This window comes from Pyrus communis, chromosome 7 (genome assembly GCF_041283825.1).
Source record: "Pyrus communis isolate YQ-2024b chromosome 7, ASM4128382v1, whole genome shotgun sequence".
NCBI lineage: Eukaryota > Viridiplantae > Streptophyta > Magnoliopsida > Rosales > Rosaceae > Pyrus > Pyrus communis.
Genome location: NC_142571.1, coordinates 22,198,744 through 22,210,327, shown reverse-complemented (window position 1 = coordinate 22,210,327; position 11,584 = coordinate 22,198,744). Strand labels below are relative to the sequence as shown.

The 11,584-nt window shown below is 32.2% G+C and overlaps 1 protein-coding gene across 1 annotated transcript; it reads left to right on the top strand.

The window, feature by feature from the left end:
* The first annotated feature begins 8,090 nt into the window (after nt 1-8,090).
* LOC148695897 (small polypeptide DEVIL 16-like) lies at nt 8,091-8,643 on the top strand. The gene has a single exon (XM_088697888.1). The coding sequence runs from the start codon at nt 8,165-8,167 to the stop codon at nt 8,342-8,344; it is 180 nt and encodes a 59-aa protein (XP_088554014.1). The 5' UTR covers nt 8,091-8,164; the 3' UTR covers nt 8,345-8,643.
* The last annotated feature ends 2,941 nt before the right edge of the window (nt 8,644-11,584 follow it).

Sequence of the window (11,584 nt, the reverse complement as noted above, 5' to 3'; positions counted from 1 at the left end):
AAGAACTAGACTTTGACAAGAAGAAGCTCAAAAAAATAGTAATTGAGGACACGGGCTTCCCTATCTGAATTGTCAAAAAAGTGCATAGCAAGTGCTTTTGCTAGCTAGCCATGAGTTGGTCACACATCGATCTAAGCTTATATCCAACGGTCCTCATGACCCTATTTAAGACCTCCTCCCTGCTCGTTAATTTTCACCATCTTCTTGTCCACAATAAATTTATCTGGATTTTAATCACAATGCCCTTCAAGAGTACTAGTTTCCAGCTAATGGTCATGCTCTATCTTTTCTTGATTCTCTTGGCTCCTCCTCCTACAATAATCCAAAGGAGCGTTGAAGGGAGAGTTGTGGCTGCCATAAGGCCATTGGATTCAATCCCTTCGAACCCTTCAAGTTACGTGCCTCCTAAAGTACCTTATGATATTAAGGGCCATGATGCTCCAAATGGGTTGGGAAGCCACATTGTGGAGAGTTGTCTGCCTAAAGGTGTTCGTCGCTCGTCTGCCCCTAGCCACTACGTGAATGATCACACTTTTGGGTCGGAGCTGTGTTCTTCAAGCAAGGGCAAGAATAGGCCATGATAAAAAAGAGAGCTCTGTGCCTTTGTGTGATATATATGTTTGGAAAGCTTTGTTGTTAAAGATGATAATGGAGATGTAAATTTCAATTATCTACGTATACATAGATATATAATTACATATGGTAATGACAAAAATGTTCTTTCATATATATATATATATATATATATATATATATATATATATATATATGGCTTCTTATAAAGTTTTATTTAATTACCACAATGCTAATCTATCGATCAGTATGATCTGTTCTTTATTTAAAATGTATGCACACGTCTATGATGGGGGTTTGCCTATTGTACTAGATATTTTCCAATTCAACTTATTCGTACGTAGAAAAACTTCCCCTCATTTAAATAGTATATACGTACCACATCATCTTAGCAAGATATCACAATGTGTCAATATTTTAAGTGAGAAAAGTGAAGGAAGTTGAAGTTTCACTATAAAATTAATTGATAATATGGAGAGGAGCCCAACACTTTATAACTCCATGCAAGGTTTGATAAACTTCCGACATAGACAATTCTTCACAAAAATCATGTTAAAAAAAATGAAATTTCTAGCGTTATTGCATTTACAATATTACATGGCATCCTCAGTAGTCGTACCATGTCAACATGATGATGTGGTACAACATCTTGTACAAATTTATCTCATGTAGAAAATTAAATTTATCCCGACTGGTCCTTGGTGATGCCCAACACCTTTTTTTCCCACCAACTTTTCCGGCTCTGATGCAGGCCTCTGACCCCTATCTCGAGATTTATTCCCGTATAGGGCTTCTCCCCTGTTTTGGGGCTAGATATGCAGGTTTGGGTTGGTGTTTTTGGTTGTTGGTGAGTCGGATCCCCCTATGGCTTGCTTTTCCAGGTTTTGTGTGGCTCTTCTCGACTATTTAGTGGCAGCTCCGCCTTCCTCTGGAGGCCTTGGCTCACGGGTTGCAGCGGACCGCACTAGTTGCAGGTGGTGATGGGTCAATGGTTGGAATGAAGCCTACCGTAGAATTTCGTTTTCTCAGATTTGAATAGTTTGAGTGTAGGTTTGTTTGTACCGCTTCTAGCAAGTAATGTCTCGCCTTGAGAATGATGTGGCCAGTTTGTGAGCGGTGGTTTGATGTGACCCCAATTGTCAGACTTGGTTTTTCATTGTGGCCTCGCTTCGCCAAGTGATGGTTTTGATGTGCTCTTGCTTGTTTTAGCGGTGACATTACATGGGCTGTGGTATAGATCTGTTTTGTCTGCCATCTTTGTGGCAGATTTGTACGTCAGTGCTTGTGCTAGTGCGTGTACGGTTGTGGTTGCCAATTTGGGGGTTATTATTAACTCTAGTTTGTGCAAATTACCTCCAGATCAATTTATTTGATCACTGGAGATTATACCCATGTAGCAACTCTTGTAATTGTTCTGGACTCTTTGTAATTGTGATTCGGTAATGAAATTCTACTATCGTTTCTTGTTCAAAAAAAATAAAAAATAAAACGGGGCAAAAAGAAATTTAGAAAAAAAAAAGCCAAATTGTGCAATTAGGTTTAGGTTTTTGTAGATTTTCATACCCCCTACGACTTAAAGCTTAACCATACTCTTCTGTGATTAATTTCCTTGTTCAATTAGATCAGGGTTTTGTAGATTACCATACACAAATGAATGAGCTAACTTGATTGGATTTTGTGAAATGATGAATTATAAATATTTCTCCCTTTCCAACGTCCAACCCCACCAATAATCTAACCCAATCACTTGGTCTTGGTGGATTGCATTGTAAACATAATTGTGAGTATCGATGACTTGTCAATCAATTATTTGATTTTCGAGTAACTTATTATTTAAGTGACTTGATATTTAAGTGATTTTGCAATTCCAATATGGCTAGAATAATAGAGTCTTAACTATAATTAACCAATTACGTAATCTCTATTTGGTAAAACTTATTATGGTAGGACATAAAATATATGATTGTGATTATGAGTAGGAGTATCTTACATTTAATAATAGGCTTGACTAGTTCTACATTGCCAACCTTTTCTCCGTATATATGGATCAGTTCATCTCTATTTTATATTAATTTGATTAATTATATTTATGACTCTAATGTCTTTTTTTTTTTTAATGACTCTATATTTATGACTTTAATGTCTTCTTGTTGTTGTACTTTTTCGAATATGTCTTCTATGTATTTCATTTATCCCAGGGCCATTGTTGCTCGACTTAAGCTTGACGCACTGGATTCGTGGTTGGTATTTGTACCCTAGTCTTTAGTGTTTTAGTAGTTGTGAAGATTGAGCTGGGATTTTCTCGCAGAGGAATGACCTAGCTAGATATTGCAATGCCATGATGATAATGGAGGGGTAGGTATAGTTACTTTCCCTGTAATTTCCAGGGCATTTATGTTCTAAGTCTCTCAGTTTGGGGGGAGGGAAAGTTGTAAGAGTTTTGAGACTTTTGGTGTCCCACATCGGGAACCTTTAGTTCCCATTGCCATTTATATAGGTCTAGTCCTTTGTTCTAACGATTAGAACTTGGTCATTTGGAAATAGATTGAAGGCGGATTAATTAATATTAATTAATCAAGACAATGGGCTTGGACCTTATGGTTATGTGGATTAATTAATATTAATTAATCAAGACAAGGGGTTTGGGCCTTATGGTTGTGCAAATTAGGCTTGTATAATTATATCAAGACAAGGGCTTTGGAAGTTAAAATTAATTAGATTCATTAATTTTAATTTCAAATTAAGTTTTTAATTAATTTATTAATTAAAAACGTTTTAATTAAAAGACACAACTCTTAGAAAGAGTTGTGTACTTTCAAATACGCTGAACATGTATTTGAAAGGGTGTGAAACAAGCTATGTATTTGCAATCACAGTTTTCAAGTGAGATCATCTTTTCTTCCTCCTTCTCTTTCGTACAAACTTTCTAGAGAGTAAACACACATAGCAATTCGCTAGAATTCTATAATCCAATGCAGGTTATAGAATTAGGTAGTTGTATCCTGGTCGAGCAGATGTTGTAGAACCACAAGTACAAGAGTGAGATGGAAATACTTTTCGAAAGACATAGCTTTTGTGCTAGCCTCTACATGTAGTTAATAAAGTTAGTACCATTTTAATTTCTATATTCGTTTTTGTAGTTAATCAAGTTAGTACCATCAAGTTGTTAATTAAGATTCTCACAAAGCTTTATCACATAATATTCACCCCTCAAACAGATAAGAACATAATTTTGTCAAGCCTTCTTGGTATGACCTACAGTTAATATGGTTTGGAAGCTTTAAATATGAAGATGAAAAGGGGAAAGAAATTTCAATATATATATATATATATATATATGGTTTCTTTTTGTACTTCAAGAAAAAAAATTGTTACAGATTAGATACGAATGGGAATGGCATGTCTTTCCATGCATGTGATCGACTTGCTTCACGTATGGGGAAGCATCCTCACATGCATACCCTAGTACTTTCGGTTTAATTACTCCTATAATCGAGCTCCTTGACTACTCATTCAGTCTTTCCGTTACAATTATTGGGAACATTTTTACGTACTTAGGTTATAATATACAAGTGGAGGAACATTGAAAAATATATTTTATCATTTCATTATAATATGTGATGTACCAACTTGTATTCTGTTTACGTAAAAAAAATCTTTTAAATTTGATGAAATATATACACTTCATTATGTTTATTAGTATTGTTGTTGAACATTGTAATCCAATTATATTTGATTATATGGATGATGATGATGTAATGAGGAATATTTGGGTTTGAAGGTTCCAACCTAAAGCAAAGCATCTCTGAACGCTTTTTGATACTGAGAAAATCATTTAGACCAACAATTAACACGATGCATGGTTTTATACAAAACAGATAAAAAGAGATTATAGTAAAAAATAAAAAATAAACTAGTGAAGGTCCGAGTTCAAATTACATATTGGTTAGTGGAAATTCTAATATTGTTAACAGAAAGGGATGTAATTCAGAAACGAAGAAGCCTAGAAGAGAATATTTTTCTGCATTCATATCAATTAGGATAATACTAGCGAGATCAAAATTTTAAATCAAATTTACAAACTAAATAATGATGTGTAACCAATAGAAAATAATTAACACTTAAGTAATAATCTAATTATCAACCACCACATCATTTGGAGAAAAACTTTTGTGGGGCTTGTCTTGCCACTGAATTTTGCTGAGTGACACTACAATCCAATCAAAACTCACCGCATGACAATTCTACAATATAAAACTTTTATTACTTTTTTATATTTAAAGCTCTCATAATTATTTTTTCTATGAGATTAATCTAATGTTTTTTTTTCCCTACTCGTGTCTTCCTTTCCTTTCTTCATAAGAATATGATAAAAAAAAAAAAAAAATTAAGCCATTCAAATTTTCTTCCCAAGTCCTTTCTATTGCTGGGAAAAAGGAAAATGGAGATGGAAGTTTGTTCCTTTTTCCTTTGTTGTGTAATATTTTTCAAAATCTATTTTTCCTTTTTTACTTTTCACCTTCCTCAATGTATATATAAAAATATAGTTTTCTTCAGGTATGTGAACTCACCTTGTGTCAACAACCGGTTTTGGTCACTGGGTTTCCAACATTTGCAATCTTAATTACTGTAGTAAGTTTTGTGTTTAAAATATCAAAACGTTCATTATTATTTATAATATTGTTAAAAATATATAATTAAATTTTAAATGAACGAACAACTCTTGTAAAAATACAGCTTTTGTAAAATATGAAATATGTGTTGGATTTTTTTTTTTTTTTTCCATTTCATGATAGTGGGAGAAGATGACTTAATTGTTTTTTTACCATATTCATATGAAGAAGGGAAAGACAGAGTGGGGAAGAAGACAGTAGAGAAAATTTGGGAAGAAAAAAGAGAGAGGAGAAGAGGAAAAAAAAAAAAACCATTAAATTATTCTTATGGTGTATATTAATTAGTAAGAAATTTTTTTATAAGAGCTTTAAATTTAAAAATAAAAGATTATATTTAGACTTACCATATGGTGAATTTTGATTGAATTGTAATGCCACTCAATAAAATCCAATGGCACGCCAAACCCCACACAAGTTTTTCTCCATCATTTGACTTACAAATTTAATTTAAAAATTCGGTGCCTCTAACATTACACTATCAATTATTATATATATTATCGTCATAAACTATCATATCGATTGCAGTCTTGAAACTTTTAATAAGAAAAATGTTTAGGCTCTCACGGTTGATCAGGAAGAACTTTGTCTTTACCACCAACCAAATCTTGTCACGCGTCCAAATGAATCAATCTTAAAATAATAAAATTAACAAAACTTCTTTTTATTTGGAATTAAAAAAATAAAAAATAAAATAACAAACCTTAATCATGCTCATGATCACAAAATTTTGATTGAAACAACAGGCATAGTTGGTAAACTTATATATAATACACGTATCATTAACGTGCCATGTATTTTTTAAAAATATTTTTGTTTTTCATATACGTGTTAATGATTCGTTAAATTGTACCTCTTTTTTAACTCTAACGTATGATTCACGAATTATACATGTACTTAGGTACTTTTCACATTTAATGCATGTTATTTAGACATATTTATCAATAATACAGAAAAAAATATCCCGTATTCTATACATATTATTGAAAAAATAAATATCAAAATTTTAAATAATGGCCAAATTTTTCAAAGTATCAGTTTAGCAAAATTGCTAAATATATACATACGTATTTTTTATGTACTATACATGTTCCGTATTTTATTAACTATGGAAACAAGACGTGAATGGTGGTGAAAAGGAAATCAATCCTCATCAAAAGCATTATCAATTTAATAACATTTGACACGCAACTATTTTGATTTATTTAAAAGCCACAAAATACTACGATCTAGTGATTTTCTTCTTTACTTGTAAGTGAGAGGTTTAGGTTCGATTCTCGCTAAAAGAAAATACCACATTATTGCTAACTTATTGTGAGATCTAACTCATTCTCCCCCCCCCCCAAAAAAAAAAAACCCCCCTTTTATAATGATAATTTCGTGTGTTTGAAAAGAAAAAAAAAAAAAAAAAAACCGACATTTATTTTCAAATTCGGATTCTATTCATTGTGAAACATGGATGGAGTCATAAACATTTTCTGATTGAGCAACTGTAAACGATGAAATTAAATTAAAAATTTGATACAATATTATCAATTTATTGTCCAGCTACATAATTCGTGGTAAATTGAGTTAAAGAAGTGACAAGTGTAAAAATTTGGGCTTAACACAGGGTTGGCAAAGAAAAGTTGAGCACAGCAGATTTAAAGACACAGGCAGTTGGTCAAACTAGTTTAACAACATGTGAGCATGCAAATGAATTCATGCAACTATGCAAGAATTAGGTTACTTTTTAAAAGTGAGCATCCTCACCGGATTCTTTTTGTGAGGTTTTCGAAAATCTTCAAATCACATCTGTTTATCGTATATCGTATGATCAGAAATCATTATAAATGTTTTTATTTAAAATTGAATATAAACAGTACCTGACAAAAACTGACTACATGATGCACGATGAACGGATGTGATTTGAGGATTCCTGAGATCCTCACAAAAAGAATCCGATGAGGATCCTCTCTCACTTTTTAATTCAAAAATTGACTCTAAGTGTGAGTGTGAGTATAACTTTTAACTTGAAATAAGTACTTTCATACACTGAATTATTGCACTAAAATCAATTAAGGGAATTTTAACGAAAAGCTTATAATATTGTTCACTTTAACGAAAAAATCATATTTTTACACTAAAAAATCAATCATGGTACTACTCACTTTACCCTTTATGTTATTCTTATCGTTAAAACTCAAAGTTTTCAAGCTTTTTTTCATTAGTTTTTCTATAATTGTCGACTTGTGAATTGTGAATTGTGATTAAAATTTGAGATTAAAACTAAAAATTAAATAATATTCAGTAATAATTCCATATGACAACCTCCTTATTCTCCACCTCCAATCTTATAGACTTGAAAATGGGAATAGGATACCATCTAGATTCTATTTGTGAGGATTCAAATAATCAATCAATTATGTTCGTTTATCGTACATCATATGATTAGAAATCATTTTAAAATTTTTATTTAAAATTAAATATAAACAATACCTAACAAAAATTAATTACATGATGTACAATAAACAATCACAATTAATTAATCATCTGGATCCCCACAAAAAAATTCCGAAAAGAATACCCGTCCTTGAAAATGCATAACAACCAAGATAATAGTACTGTACTTAACAAATATAATAATTTTCCAAAATTTAAAAATGGGAGTACCCGTGTGCAAGTGGATGACAGCGTAGGGTATCTCACAAATGACCCCCGAAACCCTTCTTGGAATTATCAAAATCCCTGAATTCTGATGAATTTAGCATGGACAAACTTGTCTTTTCAGTAAGGGCTGGCTTGCCCAAATCAAACTTATAAAAAGGTCCTTAAGCCACTCACTCTTCAGTCTTCACCTGTACTAAACAAAGAGTCCTCTCTCTCTCTCGATCAACACATGTAAGAGTATCTAAGTAGACAGTAATTCAAGAAGAAGAAATATGAAGCAAGGGCAAGGCAGCAGCAGCAGAAACAACTTCTGTTGTAGGCGTGTGCGAGAGCCGTGTCGATCATTTGGGCGGAGATGCAGTATGCTGGTGAAGGAGCAGAGGGCAAGGTTCTATATCCTCAGGCGATGTGTCACAATGCTCCTATGCTGGCATGAGCGTGGTGATCCATAATTACTATATTGTTTTTTTTTTTTTATGAGAGCGTACTTATTAGCACATACATAACGAGAAGATATGTTTGAACAAAAATATTAGACAATTTTCATATGCTACAATTTTGCTTAATTGCTGAAATTCTTGGTTCACTCCATCTCTTATGTATTGGTTTCCTCTTTCTCTCTCTCTCTAGATTTGATAAACAACTTCAATTAGGTTGTTTTAGTGATCATTGGTCTGTAAGGAACTAGTCCTCTATTTTGAGGATGATATTGGATTCTCTTGTGCTCTAGATCACAGGGATTTTCTTCTTATTTCATGCTTCTGTTAGATAACTTTAATGGTGAGGGCCATGACCCAGGATTTTCCTAAAATGTTAAGCTGCCATATTTGATGATTACTTCATAAGAGAAGAGGCGGTCGAGTTGACTAGAATTTCTCTCTAACGGTCTCCATATATATATGCAGGGAAACTGGAGAAGACTTGCCTCTTCTCTTTGAAGGAGACGTAATTATCACCTAGAGGCTAGAGATTATTCCCCAACTAAAAAAGCAACTAGACCACAAAGTTTAAAACTCTAATAAGATATTTATCTGGGCCTAATCTTAGCTTTAGTGGTTCTCTATCTAAAAAGATTAAAAGTATAGATTTGGTCCCTAAGATTTGACATCTTTTATGTGTGGAAGATGATTATCAGCACCATTGTACCAACAAATAACATATTTACTTTTCATGAATCGAAAATATAAGAAATTATGAAGGGAAAATTTTATTTGAAATCATGTAGCCTCTTTCTACACTCAATTTATTTTCAACATATATATTATTATTTTTAATTAAAGAATTAATATCTCTTTAAACCTTAATTTATTACCTAAACTACCATCCCAAAACCAATTCCAAATGAAGTTACTTTACACCCATTTATAAAATAAAATCTCAAATTGAATTAAATCTTACAGAAAAACAAATTCCCTCATAGCTAACTAGCTTGAATTTGGGTACATCAGAAAATGTTCTATATGTTATTGGCTTATTGAACTTTAATAATTTGAAGAACCGATCGATTTAATTTTTCAATTGAAGGTGTATCTGTCTATACAACATGTCCACAAGAACCCTAATATTACAATTATGACATTCCAGACTTTAACATCGATCTAAAGTGACTCGCCACATGCATTTCTGCCAAATACAATTACGTGCTATTTAGCATAAGCAGTGCTGTAAACCCTTTTAATGGTGCATAAATTGAGAAAGAGCTCCTTGTTGGTAGTGCACCTAGGGGTCTTAAATTGACTCATTGCAAATCCATGTCTCATGAAATGTTCCAAAATTTTCTTGAAAGTTCCCTTCTCCACAATTTGAAACTCAAGAGTCCAGATCGAATTGCTTCTCCTCGAGACCACATGGCCACGATCCAAAAATAATGCATCCATTTCACTACAACATTCACTAACAACTCTCTCTTCAACTTCTCCTTTGATCTCCCGGTATATTATGTAGTGGCCTAGTTGGGACATCAAATCAGCATGGCTCGTGAAATCGATCAGCTCAGCTTTCAACTTGCTCAGTAGTTTAGACCCTTTCTGAATCACCATTTGGAGGTCCTTTTCAGCGTTTTTGTCTATGTTTAATGTTAGTATTGATAGTGTTTTTGTAAAAATGGTGATTTTGTATGGTAGGATTTGAATATTTAATTTCATCTTGTACTTGGTGGTAATTATGTGATAGGGTAAAAAGGACAATTTTCATTTATAGTTTAAGTTGAGTGTAGAGAGAAATTATGCGAGTTCAAATAAAATTTCCTGTTATGAAACTCAAGAATAAAGGAAGTAAAGAGAATCAAATCAGCCTCCCTAGGTTTTTTTTGGCGGATTGGTAGATATTTTATTGAAACATTACAATCTTCAAGTAAAGCATCACAGATATTATCCGGAGGTAAAGAAATGAGAAAGAACCCAACCTCATAATGAATGGCCAACTTGGCTAATCTATGAGGCAGGAATGATTAGTGAATTAGGGGTCAATCAACTATTCTCCCTAATTGATCTCAGTTCTAATTTGAGGGTATTGTATTATTATTTTTAAAATGAGATCCACATTTATTTTCTTTTCTTCATCCAAGAATTTTATTTATTCATTTATTTTTTTTAGTACAATGATATATTCTACACTAAGGGGAGGGAGAGTTCGGTTAAGCCACACAATGAGCAACCTAATTTGGTATCTAATTTGTTATTCCAATTCTTCATCCAAGAATTGGAATAATTGGAATAACAAAAGTACTACTGTTACTACATATTCATAATATCATTTATATCATCTCTTTAATAGAGATGAGATCTATATTTGTTAATAGGTCCTACTTTTAATAGAAAATTGTACAAATAGTAGTATAAATATATGGTAAGTATGGCATTACTCTTGAAATAATTCACTTTCGTTTCATACCTTTTACTACTCTCCCTTGTTAGTCATAGAATATGGTCTAAATTTGACAATAGTTTTAATTTATTTTACCACTCATTTCTTTTCGATAAAAAAAAAAAAAAAAAAAAAAACCTTTCAATTATATTAATATTTACACAAAAAATATGACATTACTAATTTGGGGATGTATTCAATTATGTTTTTTTTTTTAACTTTTATACGACCTAAATAGTCATTTCATATAATATACAAGTCATTTGATAATAGTTTTTTTATGTGGATTGTATTCAACACGTGGGAAGTCAATAAGGCAACCCTTGTCTTTTTGCCCAGAAAACAAGGCTTTGTCAATAGAGGTAGCAACTCAATTAACAAATTAAAGAATTAGCAACTGACCTTATACTTGTATATTTATGAAGTCAGTTGCTACTTCTTCAAGTTAACAAATTGAGTCTCGCAATATATTTGATTCAAAAACATTGTTTAACAAAGAGTTTGAAAATAAAATTTGGACTCCATAAGATAAACTAAAGTTAAAATATTAATATTATTAAATAAAAAATAAAATTTGAAGAGTGTGTTTGAGTGACAAATTTTTAATAACATAAATGTATCAAATAAGTTAGCAAATGACACTTAAAAATTTTTGCTAACTCATTTGAAAATGCTCTGAGATGGCGCAATAAAACCGGGGAAGAGAACAAGGAAAATAAATAAGGGATTTAATTAGGCCGCCTAATCCTCCACCAAATATGGTAAAATGAATCATTTTTACTTAAAATATAGGGATTAGTGTTCGTATTTGTCGCACGCTTGGCTAC